The 22,537-nt window shown below is 41.2% G+C and overlaps 1 protein-coding gene across 3 annotated transcripts in view; it reads right to left on the reverse strand.

Moving 5' to 3' along the window:
- The window catches only part of GRB2 (growth factor receptor bound protein 2), a 70,432-nt gene extending 48,872 nt beyond the window's left edge, over nt 1–21,560 (reverse strand). Inside the window, exons 1-2 of one of the 3 annotated variants that reach the window (XM_060290601.1) lie at nt 21,346–21,560; nt 13,854–14,069 (exon numbers count right to left, since the gene is read on the reverse strand). In XM_060290601.1, the coding sequence (XP_060146584.1) occupies nt 13,854–13,931 (78 nt within the window). In that variant the 5' untranslated portion in view covers nt 13,932–14,069; nt 21,346–21,560. The remainder of the gene's footprint in view (nt 1–13,853; nt 14,070–21,345) is intronic. The other 2 variants (XM_030837642.2, XM_030837641.2) reach the window with 2 other exon arrangements.
- Between the last annotated feature and the right edge of the window lie 977 nt (nt 21,561–22,537).

The raw sequence follows: 22,537 nt of genomic DNA on the forward strand, positions 1-22,537 counted from the left end.
CATAGCTCTTAAAACAGTGTATTACTAAATATTATCTATACCTCCAACCCTTTGCACTAAGCATAATACCCTTAACCTAGGAGATACTCAATTTGTTGCTATGATTCACCAAGATACTAGGTAAGTATTCTTAAGAATTCATCAAAATTCTACAACTATCATGACATACTCTAGGAAAAAATAATTAACTGACTAGACCTAACATATCTAGAGAACACTCCAACCAACAAAAGCAGAATACACATTCATCTCAAGCACACAGCAGAACATTCTCCAGGATAGACCAAATGCCAGGCCATAAAACAAGCCTCAAAAATTTAAAAGGACTGAAATCAGAGTATGTTCTATAAGCACAATGGAATTAAAATAGAAATCAACAACAGAAGAAATTCTGGGAAATTCACAAATATGTGGAAATTAAACAACACACTCCTAAATAACCAATGGGTCAAAGAAAAAAACAACAAATTAGAAAATATTTTGAAATTAATGAAAACAAAAACAACTGCATACCCAGATTTATGGGAAGCAACTAAAGCAGCATTTAGAGGGAAATTTAAGGCTACAGCCTAGGTATTTATAAAGATTTATATATATATATTTTTTTCAGTTCCTATCACTTTATCTTTAACATCTTTATTGGAGTATAATTGCTTTACAACAGTGTGTTAGTTTCTGCTGTATAACACTGAATCAGGTATACATATACATATATCCCCATATCTCCTCCCTCTTGCGTCTCTCTCCCACCCTCCCTATCCCACCCCTCTACCTGGTCACAAAGCACCGAGCTGATCTCCCTGTGCTATGCGGCTGCTTCCCACTAGCTATCTATTTTACATTCGGTAGTATGTATAAGTCCATGCCACTCTCTCACTTCATCCCAGCTTACCCTTCCCCCTTCCCGTGTCCTCAAGTCCATTCTCTACTTCTGTGTCTCTATTCCTGTGCTGCCTCTAGGTTCTTCAGAAACAATTTTTTTTTTTACATTCCATATATATATGGAGATATGTGTTAGCATATGGTATTTATTTTTCTCTTTCTGACTTACTTAACTCTGTATGACAGTATCTAGGTCCATCCACCTCACTACAAATAACTCAATTTTGTTTCTTTTTATGGCTGAGTAATATTCCATTATATATATGTGCCACATCTTCTTTATCCATTCATCTGTCGATGGACACTTAGGTTGCTTCCATGTCCTGGCTACTGTAAATAGGGCTGCAATGAACATTGTGGAACATGACTCTTTTTGAATTACGGTTTTCTCAGGGTATATGCCCAGTAGTGGGATTGCTGGGTCATATGGTAGTTCTATTTTTAGTTTTTTAAGGAACCTCCGTACTGTTCTCCATAGTGGCTCTATCAATTTACATTCCTACCAACAGTACAAGATAAACATTTATATTAAAAGGAAAAACATGCCATAGTTCACTTCAAATTGAGGCTGCTATTCTTTTATTTATAAAACCCAACACCCCCAAAAGCAGGTGATCAATAATTTTTCATCAGGTTATCTGAGAATATGCAAATGAGAAGCATGCCCCTTTTGCGAGGCCCTTAATATCTAATAAGAAAGAAGAGGAGGGAAAGAACATGCAGAAAGCTTACACTTTGATACACAATACCAACAAACTAATAACTGAATTTGAAAATTACTTCTACAGTCTTTAAGGACAACAGCTGTTCAGATGTATGTAGTTATATTAGGTGCTCCAAGAAGGCAAATAAAGGGCATCTGAACACAAAGAGAATGACTTTCCAAGTAAAGTACTGGTTCTTTCTCAACCAGTAACCTAAATTTAGGAGACCAATAAAGTAATTAATCTCAAGGAAAGACCTGCAGGGCTACAAGTTTCCACTTCTAGCACTAAGTGAGGCCATTAGTCACAAATTCATCTGAATATCTGATGTATACAATATCAGCACAACTTTTGGGAAAATTCACACCAATTTCAGGTTCGAAATCTACTCTGACTCAGCTTTAACATGTGACTTTTAAAGTCTTAATCATTATGATCTTCTCTAATAGCCTGGCAAAGTGACCTTTCTAGCTACTGCTTTTTTTCTAAAGAGGTACAGTACATTTAAACAGAAACCCCATCCTTCCTTCCAAAGATGAAGTACCTGCTTATTTTCATTATTACAATTTTGAATATGGTTTCTGTGTGCTTCTCATCGTACCCAGAAAGTACAGTAAAAGTAACTATAGCTATACTCATTAAATGTCTTTCTCCCTGAAAGGTTACAGAAAAACAGAATAGTTATTTTCTTTGGTAAGAGTATTTGCCTTTTACATTTTCTAATGAGTTCGACATTTGTTTTATTTTATTTCAAAAAGTTATCTTGGGCTTTCCTGGTGGCGCAGTGGTTGAGAATCTGCCTGCTGATGCAGGGGACACGGGTTCGTGCCCCGGTCCGGGAAGATCCCACGTGCCGCGGAGCGGCTGGGCCCGTGAGCCATGGCCACCGAGCCTGCGCATCCGGAGCCTGTGCTCCACAACGGGAGAGGCCACAGCAGTGAGAGGCCTGCGTACCGCAAAAAAAAAAAAAAAGTTATCTGGGTGACAGGAGGGATTATGGCCTTTCTTTTACACTTTTCAATAACTCTAATAAACATTTTAAAAGCATGAAATGAAGACACCTGATATTTTTCAATGCACAACAGATAACTAAAACCCACAAATAACTGCAAATCTTTATTTTGTCTCTTAATTTTACCTTTCAGAGCCAAACATTTTTATAGAGTTGATAAATAAAATGTAAATGACTAAATATGGACAGGAGACAAGGAAGGCAACATGGATCATTAAACCTAGGAAGAACTGCAATTTGGCTGCATTACTAGCCATAATCCAGTTTGGAGACTGACCTAAGTCAAAATTACGTAAGTAAGAAAGCACATAACGTTAGTTTCATATAAGGTGCAGGGAAAAGATAAGCTAGATATAACTAGAAATCTGGGCAGCAAGACCAGTTTTAGGGCCAATCTTACTTGTTCATAAGCAAAAGAGCCGAGCCCGCTTCTAGTTTATTGTTGTGTATTCTCTATTTTACATAAAGTCTATGTAACAGTCCTAGATAACTTGGAGATGCTTGTGCTGTCTTCACCAAGAAGAAATGAACAAATTTACTCCATGAAGCTGTACGCTGATTTTTTTTTTCCTTTTAAGAAATCAAAATAGACCCTAAAATGTTTGTTGACTTGTAAATTTACATCTAGAAAACTACTGTGGTGTTTTTGGTTTTTACTGCTTTTCTGATTATGAAACTAATATATGCCTGTAAAAACATCCATTATAGAAATGCATGCTGTAGAAAGTGACAGTTCTCCATAATCCCAACATCCAGAGAGAACCAACAAGATAGTTTTGTTTTTTCTTTATATCTCAGTACATGTTAAGAGCATGAGGATGTTTCAATAAATCACTCCACTTTTTTCTCAAAAGCTCTCAGCAGAGCCTTCTGGCTCTAAAGCTAAACATTTGCAGCATCAACTAAACAAAGCTGGTTTGTCTGTCTTTCCATCTTTTTCCAAACATGAGTGAGGATGGATTATCTCCCTCCAGAAGGGATTAATTCAACCAGAGAAGTAAAACTGAATTAAAACTACATCTATGAGTACACATCAAATTTCTCAGCTATCAAAATTACTTATTAACTTAACTTGACACAGCTATAAAAAAGCAAATTAATCACCTGAAGGAACAGCACAAAATAAAACGTGCTTCAGAAAAACTAGATGCTGTTGTCAAGTATCTTAGATGCTGAGTGAAGAGGTTTAATCATTTCACAAATCATTTCACAGTCCTATAAAACACTGTCAAACTGTGAAATAATATTCTATTGTTAAAGGAGGTCAGAAAATGAAGCCAACATTAGCTGCACTACTATTATGTATTCTGACTAAGATTATGGGCCATTCTCATTCAACTTGACCTCAAGTAGGTAATCTGTTCAATCCTTTTGGACAATAGAGCATCATACATAATCAAAAGCCTCCTTTGAGATGATAAACTAAACTTTTAACAGAAACAAGCTAAGTATCCAGCAATGGGGAAATAGCTAAGTCAATTATAGAACATTAACTTTAAAAATATTTTAAAACATTAAACCATTAAAAATAATTAGTAAAACAAACACAGGAAAATGGTAACATATGTTGTATTTTAAGGCCACTATAATTACAGCAGTATAAAAATGTTTATACAATAACAAAGCCTAGAAGAGATCTGCAACAGTAAAAATACTGGAGTGGGGAGTTCGTGCAGAATTTTGAATTTCCTCTTTTTTTCTATTAATGTATATTAAAGTAATTTTAAATGTTAAGGAAAAATGGAAATATTGACAATAAAATGTTGTAGGGACTTCCCTGGTGGCACAATGGTTAAGAATCCACCTGCCAATGCAGGGGACACAGGTTTGAGCCCTGGTCTGGGAAGATCCCACGTGTCGCGGAGCAACTAAGCCTACATGCCACAGCTACTGAGCCTGCACTCTAGAGCCCGCGAGTCACAACTACTGAAGCCCGTGCGCCTAGAGACCGTGCTCCGCCACAGAGAAGCCACCGCAATGAGAAGCCCGCGCACCACAAAGAAGAGTAGCCCCCGCTCGCCGCAACTAGAGAAAGCCCGCACACAGCAACAAAGACCCAATGAAACCAAAAAAATAAAATGCTGTAAATTTATTCTCTTTCCTCTAGCAATCCATTTCAAACCATACATATTTATCTAGGAAAATAAAAGATCTACAAAATGACACAAAGACATTGCATGATCAATATTCTGACTGAAAACACACACTGCTTTCTTTCTTTCTTTTTTTTTTTTTTTTTGCAGTACGTGGGCCTCTCACTGTTGTGGCCTCTCCCGTCGTTGCAAAGCACAGGCTCCAGACGCGCAGGCTCAGCGGCCATGGCTCACGGGCGCAGCCGCTCCGCGGCATGTGGGATCCTCCCGGACCGGGGCACGAACCCACGTCCCCCCCATCGGCAGGCGGACTCTCAACCACTGCGCCACCAGGGAAGCCTACACACTGATTTCTTGTTCTCTGTGAAGTCTACAGTTTTAAGGTCCAAAATGCATTTCCTCTCACTTTAAAACTAAACTGATGCTTTTTGTATTTTTTCAAAAGCAAAGTACTACAAAAGGCTTTGCCATTTTGCTAAATCTAGATTTTAAAAGTCTGCTGTTAAACTGAAGAATAAATAAATTAGTTAAAAATCAAAGCCATTGTTAGGGTGAGAAAAACTTTAAATATTTACCACTAATAATTACTACCTGTTTCAACAAAAATATTAGGACAGAAAGTATAAGAGTGACTGCTAGAAATGGGACCATAGTAGGCTCTAAGCTTTCCTAGAAGATAAAGAAGGAAACATATCAAAGCATTATTTATAGCATCCTTAAGATTTAAAAAAGTTGTTTGAGGGGGAAATACGCCTATTCTAGGTATGGAGACCAGAGAGAATGTTCTCCCACATGTCCTCCCTGAGGACACATAATAATGAAAGATTCCTTAGTATCCTTAGAGTAAATACAGCAACGAATTTTTCCCAAGGCTGTTTCTTCTATCACTTCTTAATATTTGCCAACAGCATAATCCCAAAGCTCTATTCAGCCCAAGAAATATACAAAAGTGAGGTCCCCAACAGGACACTGTGCAGTTACCCACCTCTTTGCTTTCAGGTTTAACCCTGAGAGAGGGCCAAAGACTTTTAAGAATGGAGAAACTACTTGTCTTTCACAAAATCCTCCATCAATACCATGCTTTCTGCTAAGTTCTGGGACAAAGTTTGCACAATTCTGAGTTTGAGGTAGTATCAGGACAAGCACCCAGCCAGTTTTATGTGTCGAGTCATGTGACTTAACAGTTACCTGAGCCAGCAGTAGGACTGACATCCTCTTAATCAAAGTTGTGCGTCTGAATAACATTAATAAAACTAATAGCAGGTAGCATTACTATCTACTTTACGCGTCACTGCTTTCAGCACACTAACATATTAATTCTTTTAATCCTCACTGTGACTCTAGGAAAGTAGACGCTATTGTTCCCATTTTGAGGATGGGAGAACCAAAGGAGAGTCAGCTTCCCAAGACCAAAAGGCCAGATCTGCCAGAAGAAGAAGGTGGGTCTAGCCCTGGAGCAGTTCTTTAGCACAATACCACAGGTGTCTCTCATTCCACGTACACTAGGAGGTAAAACAGAGGAAGTATCTGCCAAAAAGACCAAGATTTTCCTCCAAAAGGTGTTGTGAGTCACTTTTTAAAAGGTGTCTAAGTTTTATGACTCTGAACATAGATAGGCCCAGTGAACTTTAGCCTAACAGCAGGTTAAATCTCAGTCATTAAAAATACACAACCAACCAAGCCCTGACCGGAGCACTTTAACTTCCTAGAATAACCATCAAGGTAAAACATGCAAAATGTTAACTACTTACCATTTGAATAAAGCTGTATTGACTTAATAAAACTGATAAATTAATTAAAGTAATGTAAAAAAAAAAAAGCACAAGAAAGAAGTAAGAATCACCTGAAATCCAGCTCCTTGGAGATAACTGTTACCTTTTAGGGGATCATTCAGAAAGAAGTCTATGTATTTAATAAGCAAATAGAAATAGATAGCAATTTTCCCTAAATGGGCTCGCGCCCCCTCCCTCCCTCCCTCATCTGACCTCATTTGGGTACAAAAAAGTCCCACGGGGTAGTGGTTAAGAACATGGAATCTGGACTTAACCGGCCTGGATTTGAATGTGAACTTGGGCAAGTTACTTAACATAAGCCTCAGGTTCCTGATCAGTAAATTGGGGATAATAGCATCTGTCTTAATAGGATTATTGTGAGGATTAAAAGAAAATACAAGTAAAATACTTAGCTTAGTGCACAGACATATACTAAGAACTCAATAAATTAGATATATTTTCACTTTTTAAAAGAGGATCCATAAACACTTGTCTGAGCAACACATATACTGTATTCATATAGTTTTACATCAACATTAACATCTTCACAGTATCCCACTTTACAAGCACCATAATCTGTTTATGTAGCCTCCCACTGATGGGCTACTTAAGGTTTTTTTTTATAATATGGTAATTCCATGTATTCGAAGATGCCTATTTTTATACCTTTTAATATCTTGGAAATGATATTTCATAATTTAATTGCAGAAATTTCCAGGTGGCACACAGATTCACTGAAATAAACATCCCCCCCCCATGTCTACATTTAAAAAAAACTTGTTTGTGAATTTCCTTAGATTGAATTCTTGAAAGTGCAACTGCTGGGTCATTTTATGGTCTAATATGTATCACCAAGCCATGTTCAAAAAGACCAACTGTATTCGTACAAACCTCCACTGGCAGGAGGTGACAGTACCCATTTCCCCACACCCTGGCCAAAAGAGGGTGGGGTCAGTCTTTATCATCTTTGCTAATCCGAAAGGTGAAATGACCCTTTTTTTCCCCCTTCATTTCTTTTATTATTAACCTCAGCTTACTTAGATAGGATATCCAATACGTCACTATGTAGAAGCAGTGCCGTAAGACAGCTGTCCATGCCTGGCAGGTGAGTAACTCAGGACTGCAGATAAGCTTATATTTCTGGTTTACTCATACCTGACAGTTAACAGGGGAATTAATGTACTGTAGGGGGAGCACTGCAGCCAGGCCTAAGATCAAATCCCAGCTTTGCCTCTTACTAGATGTGTGAACCTGAGCCTGTTACTTAACTTCTGCACCCATAAGATGGGGCTAATAATGCCAACCTTCTGATGTCCAAAATTAGAAATCACGTATAACTTTGTGGCACATATTAAATGCTTCATAAGTAGTAGCTATTCAATGATGACTTAACTATAATGGCTCACAGAGGTGAAAACTGAAGACCCCAAAGGAACGGTGCATTTCCTTAGACATTTCTTTCTCCAAACAGGGACGACTGGTCTTCAGCCAGCAACCCCCTCCACCCCCAAAGGAGTCTTGTACAGGAACTGAAAGTTCATTCTTAGCACCTATTTGGAAACAGTCCATTCAGATGACAGGGGGGAAACGAATATGATGAAAGGCAAACAAATTATGTTGTAAGAGAACTCAAACTGTCCTCATTCTTAAAGATTAAATGCAATATTCTGAGTTTAGTTAACAAGATTGATAACAATTCTTATCAATAGGCAAAGAAATACTTCAAAAAGTATACTGATACCAGTACTTTGAAATAGTGAAGAAAAAACCCCATCCCAACCTCTTATTTTTTAGGTTTGATAGTTCAAACACCTGAAATGAGACTCATGTACTGAAATTCAGGACTTAGAGCTGTTGTGAAAACTGGAACCAATCACACTCTAGTTCACATTCCTGGCTCTCAGGAGCATACTCAATGGACGTTCTTTTCTCAGTTACACAGGAGACTTATTCAAATACTCCCAGCTGACAGGCAGAAATCCCGTTATTTTTTCTTTTCCTCAAAGCACCCCCTGTCCTTCATTCCTAGTCTCCTATACCTGTACAGGCACTTATCTCACAACCTGATTACTGGAACCTGCCAGGCTGGGACTCCAGGCTTCCCTCCTTGCAATCCACTATACACACAGGACACTTCCACTATACACACAGGACACTTTCGTCATCAGCTGATAACCTTCAGAGCCTTAAGGACAAGATCAAACTCTTATTGGGTTTTTCTTATCTGGCTCCAGTTCTACCTTATTTTCCACTCCGTCACAGCCTATAACCTTATTCTAGCATTCCTGTCTTAAACACAACAAGCACAGCCCCCGCCCCTCCCTTGTCCTCACCTAGCCCTGTCCTGGTCTTCACAAGGTCCAGTCCAAGTCATGCCTCTTCCACACAGCTTTCTTGGACTTCGGCTCTCACCAATCTCTTCTCTTCAAAATTACACTGGCAGTTACAGTGTGTAACACAACTTCAGCATTCTGCTAAATACCAGTTCAGCACTAAGTACTAATAGCTGTGATCTTGGATAGATCATTCACCTCCATGGGCCACCATTTCCTCACCTTAAAATAAGGAAGTCTTTTCCTGTTCTAAAGATCCTCTAGGGCTTCCCTGGTGGCGCAGTGGTTAAGAATCCGCCTGCCACTGCAGGGGTCACGGGTTCAAGCCCTGGTCCGGGAAGATCCCACATGCCGCAGAGCAACTAAGCCTATGTGGCACAACTACTGAGCCTGTGCTCTAGAGCCCGCAAGCCACAACCACTGAGCCCATGTGCTACAACTACTGAAGCCCGCGCGTCTAGAGCCCGTGCTCTGCAACAAGAGAAGCCACCGCAATGAGAAGCCTGCGAAGTGCAACGAAGAGTAGCCCCCCCCTTGCTGCAACTAGAGAAAGCCCATGTGCAGCAACGAAGACACAATGCAGCCAAAAATAAATAAATAAATTTATCTTTAAAAAATACAGATCCTCTAATTTTACACACTGTCACATACTGTTTCACATACTAACCTCACTTCTCTTATTTGATTTTAGAGTTCCTGAAGGGAGAAAGTACATCTTCTATTTCTCCCCCAACTCTCAAAGCAACTTGCCCCAGGATGTGGCTCAAGGAGACGCTCTGTAAATGTAACAGTAAAATAGTGTCATCAGCCCTGAACCCAAGACCTAATTCTAAAGCGGCTTAGGAAACTGGTAAAGGAAGTTCGTGCCAGGCAGAGAAGAAGATATTGAGATGATCTACTGTTGGTTCTCTTCTAGAGTCTAAGGTCTGTCTTGATAGAAAATAACCACCCAGCTACAGAATGCAATGAGCACAGGTTTGAGAGCTCAGAACAGTCTCTTCATTCCTATGCAGCACTGTCTGAAGTATCAATACATGTACAGAAGCCTCTAGATGGCAAACGCAACTTTTAGGTAAGCTCAGGCATTTTGTGTGCCTAGGGCAGAGTATTCAGGGGCCTCATTTTCAGTGGAGAACCCCTGGGGCTATCTCAAGGCTGCCCTACAACGGTGGGGAAATTTAGGTTCACTTCATCCACGAACGAAGAGCAATTTCTTCCATACCTAGCCCCAGTGCCCTCCCCACCCCTCCCCAAGAAAAACACAAGCTTTTATAAGAGGGAAATTAACAAAGGCAGATATATCCAAGCATTAAGTTCTATTTACGGCTTCCAGTAAGATGTTTTTAATTTGCTCTCTCTTCTCAGGGCAGTACAAGTCAACATGTGGACAGAGAGTAAGGAAGTGGTCTGCTGGGAGACACGAGTCAACATTCAGCAAAAGTTAACCAGGAACTCCAAGACAGTGAGAGGGTGTAATCCTGAACCTGGTCATAGGAAGAGGGCTGAGCCCCTTTCTATTTCATTATCTTCAAGTAAAATGTACTCAGTACCCACGTGCACATGTCCCTTTTATCAACAGAGGGTAAATAGATCCATATTTCAATCGAGGGAAACTGGTCAATGCTTTCCAGACACTTCAAAACATGATCTGGCTCACAACTAGCATCCTAAAGAGTGAACAAATCAAATCAGAGCCACTCAAATGAAGCCAGTTACTCCCTGAATAATCAAAGAAGAAAACGCTGCCTTTTTTTTTTTTTTAAACTAATAGTGCTTAAGACAAAGCAATGTCCCTCCTCTTCACTCAGCTGTTTCACAGAATTATGAGACAAAGGGCAACTACTGTATCGTCACTTATTTTTTGGAGTAAAGCCACAAGATTACTAACAAACAGCTAACGGCCACCATTCAAAAGCAATAATGGCATTATGACTTCATATGCCAGTTATCTGCCAAACTGGAAAGAACCAAATATATGTATGTTTCTCTCTCCCCAAAGAAAATCTGAACGTAAATGTGAGCACTCTGATTCACTTTCTCTCCCATCATAAAAATTTCTGGGGGAATATTAAACAGCACCATCCTAATTGTAGGATGGGAAAGAAGGACATTACACTTGTTCACGAAGTTTACCAATTTAAGGTGGAGAACTTATAAAATGTTCATGGTCCAAGACTAAATTTAGTGGCAGTAAACAGGGAAAGTTCTTGTCTAAAAATTCTTTAAAACAGACCTCAAAGTTCACAGTTTTGTTTTGATTTGTTGCTTTAGTGCTAAATGTGCAACTGGATAGACTAAGAGAAAAAATATGAACTTCCAGGCTCAAGTTTCAAGTTTCTACTTAATGGAGAAATCTAATTTGTATTTCAGTAAACAAACAAACCAAAAAAACCCCCAAGCTTGGCCCCAAAGCATTTTTGTACAAGTGACAAACGTGGCTACTTGAGGAGCCAATCTTTTTTCCCTTTATCTGAGTAGCCAATCTTATTATGATATCAGGAGCAGGTTATCTGCTGAAAATAGTAATCACCTAAGAAAACACCAAATTATCTCCTCAGTACATCAATGATACAGAGTAATTTAGTAGTCTAAGTTATGATTGCCGATTTCTAGCTAAAGAAATAGAAACAGATGATGTATTTCTCTCTAAAACCTATAGCTGGTTCTGTCTGCTTTCTGATTAATTTAGTGCTGACTTTGAGAATACAGTCAAAAAGCTCACACACACTTCAGAATGCGAGAAAATATTTGCAAATGAAGCAACTGACAAAGGATTAATCTCCAAAATTTACAAGCAGCTCATGCAGCTCAATATCAAAGAAAACAAACAACCCAATCCAAAAATGGGCAGAAGATCTAAATAGACATTTCTCCAAAGAAGATATACAGATTGCCAACAAACACATGAAAGAATGCTCAACATCATTAATCATTAGAGAAATGCAAATCAAAACTACAATGAGGTATCATCTTACACCGGTCAGAACGGCCATCATCAAAAAATCTAGAAACAATAAATGCTGGAGAGGGTGGAGAAAAGGGAACACTCTTGCACTGTTGGTGGGAATGTAAATTGACACAGCCACTATGGAGAACAGTATGGAGGTTCCTTAAAAAACTAAAATAGAACTACCATACGACCCAGCAATCCCACTACTGGGCATATACCCTGAGAAAACCATAATTCAAAAAGAGTCATGTACCAAAATGTTCACTGCAGCTATTAACAATAGCCAGGACATGAAAGCAACCTAAGTGTCCATCAACAGATGAATGGATAAAGAAGATGTGGTACATATATACAATAGAATATTACTCTGCCATAAAAAGAAACGAAATTGAGTTATTTGTAGTGAGGTGGATGGACCCAGATACTGTCATACAGAGTGAAGCAAGTCAGAAAGAGAAAAACAAATACCATATGCTAACACATATATATGGAATCTAAGGAAAAAAAAAAAGGTCATGAAGAACCTAGGGGCAAGACAGGAATAAAGACACAGACCTACTAGAGAATGGACTTGAGGATATGGGGAGGGGGAAGGGTAAGCTGTGACAAGGTGAGAGAGTGGCATGGACATATATACACTACCAAATGTAAAATAGCTAGCTAGTGGGAAGCAGCCACATAGCACAGGGAGATCAGCTCAGTGCTTTGTGACCACCTAGAGGGGTGGGATAGGGAGGGTGGGAGGGAGGGAGACGCAAGAGGGAAGAGATATGGGAACATATGTATATGTATAACTGATTCACTTGGTTACAAAGCAGAAACTAACACACCATTGTAAAGCAATTATACTCCAATAAAGATGTTAAAAAAAAAAGCTCACAGTTTCCTTCTCCTTAAAGGGCTCTTTATCACCTTCTATGAAGTGCAACCTACATTTCTAACATTACAAAAACTACTGTACAGTAGTAGTTTACAAAAACTAACTTCAGAGCAGAACTCTACACCTTGGGCAGTGAACAAAATAACAACTCTCCATAGGTCTGCAAAACTTAAAAACAAAAGTCACTAGTCCTTTTATAAAGAATCATATTTCTGTATTTCCACTTTCTTCTTTATAAAATCCTAATAATTTCATTCAACAGTAGTAAACAAATGGATGGCAAATTCCAATAATCAGGTTTAGAGGAAAAAAGTCAAAACTTGAGACACAGTGAAGACTCAAACATTAAATTTTAGGTTTTTCTCAGAGTTGATACACTATTTGATAACACCCACCCACGTAAAAATAAATTACATATCCAAAAGAGCAAGCTGCTCGAGTCAACTGGGTAAACAACATAATTAACACGTGCCAGGTGGAAGGCGAACCTCATGTAAATAGTGGGGCTCAAAATGAGCTGCAAACTGTAAGGAAGCTTATTTTTAAACTGTCAGCAGGTTTCATTGGTGCAATCAGAGTTTAATATGGGGTAACTGCCCCTCAAGTTCAAGAAAATCGAAATCTGACTGGTACAACAGCAAGTTGAACCTTGTCATTTAGAACTCCGTTAGTTGCTTCACAAAGAATAAGAATACACTGAGGTTCTTTAACGAGTTTTGGCATGTACTTCTAACCACCTCTCTAAACTAGGGGAAATTAATTTCTAACCTACTAGGATCACATTCCAGAAGCAAAAATCTTTTGACTATGTAAGATAAGACTAATTGAGTGCTTTTACAAAAATACTTCAAATTTGGGTCTTTTAAAAAAATCCTCTCACTTTTTTTTATATAACTCTAGTAGATCAGGTAACCCAATCTACTCATACGCTTCCTTACTATAACCATATTGCTCTGACTTTACTTGAATTACCAATATCAAGAAGCACAGAAATGCTCAAGGCATTCACACAAAGGCAGTTAAAGACCACACATCACACCAACCCTCTGAAGTCATGTTTGATATTCTACTCAGCATCTAGCTCTCCAAATCACACAGGATGGTAAATGTTAAAAGTGGGCAATGAAAAAAGAACAAGCACAGCTTCTTTGTGTGTTATCAGGGCACAAGAAGGCAGGTGAGTACAAGGAGAAGCCATCTGAGCGTTTGCTGGGCATCAACACTTACCTTGAGGATGTCCCCCCTTTTGAAGCTCAGCTCGTCGTCTGCGGTGGCTTTGAAGTCATATTTGGCGATGGCTTCCATTCTGAGCGGGGCTCAGGGCTCAGCAGCCTGAAGCAGGGGGGAAGGGAGTCTTCCCTGCTGAAGCAACCCAGTGCTCTGGGCTCAGCCTCGCCTCTCAGCTGGGACTCGCTCCTGCACGGCGGGACACACAATGCCACCCTGAATCAGAAGAGCAATGATTGAGAGAAGTGGCCGGATCGAAGGCAGCCCCGCCCTGCCAGTCGGCCTGCCGTCCCAGCCCCCACGCCCCCCGGCTCGGCCTGGCTCAGCCCTCCTCCCTCCCTTCCAGGCAGGAGCCCTGAGCTCCTCCTTCCTCTTTCCAGCCTCGGTCCCCAGGCAACTGACAGGCCTGCCGGCCAATGGCGGCAGCTGCTCAAGCTATTCCAGAACACACTTCCTCTTCCCTCCCGCTGGGTGTGTTCGGTGTGCAGGAACCGGCTGGAGTCCGAACGGTCTCCGCCTTTCCTCCCTCGCCCCTCACGCTCTTCTCCAGGCACGAAATGCAATCCACGCAAAGAAAGGCCTCGCCCTCGGGATGGCACCCTACTTTTCTCAGTTATAGAGGCCTCTCTCCCTCCTTTCTCCCTGCCAACCTTTCTGGTGCTTTGAAAATGTTGGGTCCCCTATCCACAGTCAAAAGCCAGCAATGTGGGCTGTGGTCCTGAGCTGCTTTAACTGTTCTCAGAAACTAAACCTTGGTCTGCCCCTAGGAAAGTGGAAGAAACTGACCCTAGGAACTACTTTCTTATTCAGTTTGCTACTCTCAGCATAGGCAACTCTCCCTCTCCACTTGCCAACTGTGATCGGCAAGCTCAGGTGACCAGAGAAAGGAAATCCAGCTCAGAGCCTTTGGTGGGTGGAGACCTGCTCGTGCACAAGGCTCCCTATCCCTCGAAGACCCCCAACACTTTGGGGGCCCCAACAGCCCTTGAAAATAGACGTCCAAGGTTCAGCATTCCAAAAGCAGCCTCTGCATTATTCCTAACTAGCCTACGGAGCAAGGTTGAAGTCCTAATCTACACTTGAAAGCAATCCCTTTTTCAGAATCTTAGCTACCGCCCAAAAGCCAAACAGAAGCCTCTCACAGTTACCCCTGAGAACAGGTGCTTTTCTCAGAGCCAGGGGAGCACTAGACTGATCCAAACTGCATTTCGCAGGCAAAGATTCTGTAATAACCCTTAGGTAGTGTACCAGGTGATGGTGAAGCTGGGCAGTACAATCACTGAGGAAGTGAGGAGTCTCGAGCCCTGAATATGGGACACAACCTAGACCTTCCCGTAACTAAAGGAAAACGAAGCCCCATTCTTCTTTTGTCAGTCACTGTTTTCATACAGGCTAAATAAAAGCAGAAAACAACACTGACACTGGCAGAACGGGGACAGATTATTTATAGTGACACCCTTTGGTGGATAATTACCACCTAGCAGAGACCTCATTTGAGGGGCACGAGTGATTATTATTCTTTTGTTCTAAAGTTAACAACTGGGGCATTAATCAAGCATAGCTACAAAAGGACTAAGGAGTAAACCAGTTGGGAATACTAAGGTTAGAGGGAAATGAGTATTACCAAGGAGGAAAGAATCACCCCGTAATAAAAAGTCCTTCAGCCGAATTCTGAAGGCCAAACATTCCACTGCAGGTAAACTAATAAACTAAACCAACGTTTATTCATTCTATCAGGCCATACCTAGGATATCCTATGTTGTGCTGGCTCTAAAACAGGAAAGCAAAAAGAGTCCCAGCAAATTTAAAAAAAAAAGATTAGTCTCAGTACTTTCGTGTGACCTTAAACACCCTTTACTTATACTCACCACAGTTACTTATTTATCAAATGAATCCATATAATTTTAAAAGTCAGAGCATTAAAAGGCTTATGAAAAAGAGCAATTCCCTATCCCAACACTCACAAGCAATCACCCTCAATTTTGATTTTAGCTTTCTCTTTATGTTTACTCCCAGTATTTCTAAATAACACCCTTCTACTGCTGTTTCTTAATTTATTCCAGCCATCACCTATCACCTGAAAGATGAGGACTTAGCTGTTCCGCCCCTGCCAATTCTGCCTTGCCCCATCCCAGTAATGCCACATATTCCGGTTTAAGCAGTAGTTATTACATTACGAAACATCGTTCACTGGTGATTTAAATAATGTATGGTAACCAACCTTCCTTTCTAGTACACTCCTTCAATTTTTCCCGGAAATAATAACTGTTTCTCCTTTTTTGCCTACTTTCCAGTGTGTACCTATTAAAACTTTTTACAGCTGCTCCAAAATCTCCGCTACATGCCTATCAATATTTTCCATACCCTGACCTGACCATTTATTTTCACTGGTCTTCAGGTCTGATTGTTGGGACTATGTATCAATGATGGGAAGTTGAAGAATAATTGCGCAGATCCAAAAAACTTCAGAAGTTTCATTTTTGAAAAACAGAAATCAGACAGAAACCTAAAGCACTGTCACTGTCAAGGTACTATGCAGTACAGGGCATAAACTTCTATGTCATTCATGATTCCAGACAGCTGCAGTGTGACTGAACAGCCAGACCATAAAAACCAAGAGTTTTCAACATTTGCTCTCCTGCTGTTACTCAACTTATCTACCACAGGTTTCCTAGAGAAAACTTAAACAGACAACACTCTTGAAAATCGTGTTTCAAGTAACAATTGCTTTGTAAGATACAGTTTAATAGGAATGAAAACCAACCAATCAATACTTTTGTGGTGATGCCAAGTAAAAATTAGCGTTTCACAGAGAAAACTTGAGAAGGCCAGGTTTTAAGCTATCCACTGAAAAACATGCAGGCTCAAGAAATTCAAAAGGGTGTGTTTCATTAAAGACAAAAAAATTCTATCACATACACCACATTAATTACTTTAAAAGGAAGAAAGAAATCTGAAAGTGGACACAATGTATAATGTTTTTAACAGAGTATATGTTGCTGTAAATTTCTCAAGAAAATGGGCTGGGAGTACATTTAACCCTGAAGCCTGATGACAGAGTATGTCTGAACTGTTACCAGCACACATCCTGCAGCCCATCACAAGCAGAGAATTTTAACAAGGCAAGAGCAGCTTGAACTGTTCATTTAAAGCAATACGCACTGTATCGTAAACTGCAGTCTCCTAAAGGTATTTGTAGGATTTTATTTTCTGTCTTCCGTTCAACTCTCTTCTTCCCAAAATTCACAGAAAATAAAATACACGACACTTCACTGGGCCAGTATAGCTTAGTGTTAACCCTGCATCATTTGTAAAGGCAGGCTGACCCCAAGTTCAAGTAATGACCTTGATGCTTACCAGCTATAATTTTGGGCAAGGCTTTTAAACAAGCCTCAGTTTTCTCATCTGTAAAATGGGTATAATATCACCAACTTTATAAAATTCACTGAGCATTGAATTAGGTAATACAGATAATAGACATACATGAAGCGCTACAGACAGAGCCTGACATTAAGTCACTCTAAGTTAAAACGTGACTCTACTTAAAACATATTAGATGTTTGTCTTCATTATTAAAAATGGAAAATTAAGGCTTACACTGCCATGGCCCGGGTTCAGTCCCTGGTTGGGGAACTGAAATCCCCCAAGCTTCATGGCGCAGCCAAAAAAACCGAAACAAACAAAAATCGGCAAATTAAAACAATGAGATTTCTTTCACCTACTAATTGTCAAATTTTTTAAAGATTTATAACATCCAGTCTCTGCGATACTATGGATAAAGAGATTCTCAGACTAAATTAACATTTTGAACAGCTACTATATGCCTAACAATAGGCTTAGTACTGGATTATAAAAATAAAATCACCACAGAGCTCACACTCTGTCAGGGAATTAATTAGTTCAATCTTTTTGGAGAGTAATTTTACAGCATCTATTGACAAATTTAAAATATATACCCTTGGGCTTCCCTGGTGGCGCAGTGGTTGAGAGTCTGCCTGCCGATGCAGGGGACACGGGTTCATGCCCCGGTCCGGGAAGAGCCCACAAGCCGCGGAGCGGCTGGGCCTGTGAGCCACGGCCGCTGAGCCTGCGCGTCTGGAGCCTGTGCTCCGCAACAGGCGAGGCCACAACAGTGAGAGGCCCGCGTACCACACAAAAAAATAAAAATAAAAAATAAAATAAAATACATACCCTTGGACAAGCAATGCCATGTCCCAGATTTATCTCACTAAAATAGTGACACAAATACCATGTGCAAAATACATGTATCCCTGAGCATAACAAGAAATATCTTTCTATATATCAAGATACATTATTATCAAGTTTTTTTTAAAACTGCAGAAAAATTAGTTTATCATACTTCCATAAAATAATACATCAGTGTGTGCTAAAAAAAAAAAATTCAAAAGGTTAACAATGATTACCTCTGGAAGCGAGTTCACAGAATATTTTTACTTTCTGTACCATACACCTCAATTGTATTTTCATTGTCTTTACTATAAGCATGTATTGCTTTTGTAAGTCAGAAAAAACAAAAACAAATCTTACTGGCGCTCTGGAGTTAGACCTGGATTCAACTGTCACTGTACCACTTACTAACTAGGTGGGCAACACTGGAGAAATAACTTACATTTTCTAATCCCTAGTGTCCCTCAGCTAGAAAATGGGGAAAATAATAGCATCTACAGCTTATAAGGTCATTTTGCTAATTAAAAGAGACAGCACCTGTAAATGCTGAGTCCCTGGCATAAAGTGCTAAGAGGTATTAAACCAGCATCACCAGTACCTCTTCAAATATCGGTCCACATGTTCTCAGTAAATCTAGAACTTCCATTTACATATGGACTCAGAGGAACGCTCTGATAGGCAAATTAACAGTCTATTAAGTATGAACTAAAATTAAATACCTCCAAATCAAGTCCTAACAATGCTCAAATATTCACATATATAAAACTAATCACATCTATAGTCACTTATTCTACTGGGCTTTTAAACATTTACTGTGTATATACAGAAAGTGTACCTTCGAGTAATTTAAAGCCACATTTCAGTCTCATTAATTTACGGGTGCATCCTGTACCAACAGTTTTGGTTCTTGGATCAGCTACATCAAACTCACCCCATTCAGGGACTGATTTCACTGTGAGGTGCCTTCTGGAGTTCGGCAAGGTAGTGGCCTTAGCCCGGAACCTAATTTTAAGTAAGATTCACAGGTAATTCTTATGCATGCTAAATTTAAAAAATCACTGCTGTGCTGTAAGGGTGCCTTGACTAGATTTTAAACTTTGCATCTCAGACAATGCACTACAAAGTCTTTGCATAAAATGACAATAATTCATATTCACTTGGCATAACTGGGAAAAACCCAACTTTGACAAATAAAATGAAAGGCTCTCAATGGCCGTTCAGGAGTGCTGGAAAGTTCTTCTGAATTAATCAAGTAACTATCAATATTAGTTTCTCTCAGGAGACCATGGCGGGTCTCTACTCTGTATTACTTCATTTCTCCAAAATCTATTACTCTTCTGTTCTAAGTAACAATTAGAATTGTTGCGGCATAACGTGCAACATAACAGGAATTATTGAGAAAAATCTCTAAGTACCACCAACTTAGTATTTAAAATCTAATAGTAGTCCCTCCAATCTGAATACACTGGCTAAGGAAACTGCCTCAAACATTTAAATGCTTTCTTTTAGTATCAAAGAGAGCTGATTACAAGAATTAACTTTTAATTTTGGGATTCAGAAAATTTTGAACAAAGGAAGGAGCAAGAGAACAAATTTCTTTCTTTCTGTCAAAAAAAAAAACAAAAACCAAACCCAACAACAAAGAAGGCTGATTGTAACAGATGCAGGAAAAGACACCTTATCTTAGAAGGCTGGTAAAGAATAAATTAGTACTATTACAATGGGCAAGCTTTAATTAATTCATCAATGGTCTAAATAAATTCTATTCCCTTAAATGTTTCAAGCTATCTTAATTCTATTGTAATATAGGTCTATGGTTGGTTTTCGCTTTTAACATTCACCACCCCCACTAAAAGCCAAAAAGAAGTCACACAAGCCCCAAAATGACCCAATCTCCCTTACTAACATAAAAGAGACATAAGAAGAAAAGCATGAGCAGGCACAACAACATGATCTAAAAGTGAAGAAAACAATTAAAACGCAAAAACACAAGCTACACCTGTGACCGAGTGGCAGTATTGATTACTTAGAGCTGAATTCAATCCTTTGCGCCTCCCAGTTCCCAGGGGGAGAACGTTAAGTCTCGCATGGCTCTCTAGCAACCCTTCTGGCAGACTGAAGGAACACAGTGGACGCTCAAAAATGAAGAATAAAGCAGGAAAGAGGGCATCTTCCCGGGAGAGAAACGGGATCTTTATATGAGGGAAAAAACGAATTGTGCCAAAGAGCCGAAACCTCGAAAAATTATGCCAGAGAGGGGACAAAAAGGAGGAAGGGGAAGTAGATTAGAAAAAAGGGGGGGGGAGGGGGCAAGTGACTTGCATTATAGGAGTAAACATTTAGTGTCCGCAGTGGAATGGAGAGAAATAGAAAGGGAAGGCAACTGGGCAGCACAAAGCGAAAGAGGCACTAGAAAGCCAAAGAAACTAATGCTAATTACTCTCGTGTCTTTCCCACTTTTTTCTGATAACCCACAGTACCAAAAGTCAGACCGCGAGGCACTTGGCTCCTCTGCAAATTATATTCTTACTGCATCTGAAGCCAGCCTAGTTTAACTCCCTAAATAAGCTGTAACTCACATGTAAATCATAGACACGGAGAGCGCTGCAAATGAAAAATACCAGTGATTCCCTCCCGTCTCTTACTGAAATCTCTCCTCGCAGCATTCCAATCAACTGCTGCTTATTTTTCTTGACCAATGTTTTTCAGAGACTAGTCAAAAAAGAAAAAAAAAAAAAAGGCGCTACAGAAGCAAAGGCATCTTGACTGGCTCCAGTAGCAAACGTCCTCACTCACAGTATTAATAAGGTTGGTGGGTTTCCTCCCAAAATTCGGCCCCGAAACACCAGGAGACGGTGACTTGGTGACCGTGCAGGTCGAAGGAGCATCAATCACATTTGCAGCCCTCTGCGAATCCCCCGCCTCCCGAACCAAGTCAGACTGACTCACAGAATGAGTACCCCGTGCTCTCGGGCTTCTCCTGGGCCCCTTCTGGGCAAACCCCCACGAAAACGGCACGAAATTTAATTAGGAGCCCCCCAGCCTCTTGCCCCGGGGTCCGAAGCTCTGTCCCGAGCCAAGGGACAGGGGAGGAAAGGTCCCCAGGAAGGAAGCGCCCCAGAAGGGGAAACTGGGCTCCCGGGGAGCCCAGGGATTCCGCTCCCCGCCCCGTTCCTCACTGTCCCGACCTCCAGGCCCGGCAGCCCTCGGTACGCAGGCCCGGGCCCCCCGGGCCGACTCCCGCTGCGGAGAGGGGAGGAAGGGGTACGGGAGCAGCGCCGCCGCCGCCGCCGGCCGTACTCACCGTGGCGCAGCTGCTCCGCTCCGCGCCCGGCCGGCCCCTCCGCAACGGTGCGAGCGGCCGCCGACCCCGCTGCTGCTCCCCGAGGGCAGCGACTGTTCTCGCCGCCGTCACCGCCACAGTCTCCGTCGCCGCCGCCGCCGTCGTCGTCGTCCGGTCGCTGAAGCGGTACTGCCGCCTCGCTTCCGCTCCTCGTCGCGGTCCCGCGAGAACTTCCCGGCGCGGCCCCGCCCCGCCCCGCCCCGCCCCGCCCCCGCGAGACTTCCCCCAGCGGAAAAGGCCCAGAGCGCAAGCGCTCCTCCTCGGCCAGGCCCCCGCAGGTAGACCAGCTATAGGCCAGGGCGCAGGCGCCGGGCCGCCCCTCAGCAGGTGGCACCGGCAGGGCTCCACCCCCGGGGTTGCTGTAACCCTCTCGGTGCCAGAGCGGGTAAATAGAGCTCACCCTTGAAGGAGTAACTCTTATCCACGCCCTTTCCCCTTCCACCAAACCAAGGCAATTTGGCTGGGGGGTTGGAGGGAGAATCTCCCTCCAGCGTGAAGCACTCCAAATAGAGGACCAGGTCTTGAAATATTTGAGAATCTGGTCCGAACAAACTCTGCAGTATTAGATGAATTAACACAGTCGCTCATAGATTGAATCAAGCGCCTAATACATGCTAAGCGTAGAAGGTACAACGACGAACAGAAATCCTGGCCCTCAAGGAATTCAGGGTCTAGATTCTATACTCTAGAAGAGTGGAAGAAAAGTAAACAAATTATACCTAAGTCCTGTTAGAATTATTTGGAGAGTGCTGAGGAAGCTAAAAAGTTGCGGGGGGGGGGGGGGCTACTCTGCCCATCTCAGAAAAGCCTACCCAGAGAAGGTGATTGTGGTGACGTCTGAGCCGAGTCTTGGAGGATGTGTAGGAGTTCGCCAGAGAAGCACGGGCAATAGCATTCCAGGTGAAGGGAACGTCACGCACATACAAAGGAACGGAGGTGTGAGAGTCGTGTTCTGTGCAATGCTAAGTAGTTCGATTCGTAACCGGGGAGTGGCAGAAGATGAGGCTTGTAGGAGTAACTCTTTATTTTTCAGTTCCAAAAGCTCTTTCCAGTTAAAAGAGAGAACAGAGCATCTAATGGTAAGGTGCTTCCTGGAAGCCAACAAAATAGTTAGAGGTGAGAATAACCAAACATCTGATTCTATAGAGAAAAC

This window comes from Globicephala melas, chromosome 20, assembly GCF_963455315.2.
Source record: "Globicephala melas chromosome 20, mGloMel1.2, whole genome shotgun sequence".
In the NCBI taxonomy this organism is placed as follows: Eukaryota; Metazoa; Chordata; class Mammalia; order Artiodactyla; family Delphinidae; genus Globicephala; species Globicephala melas.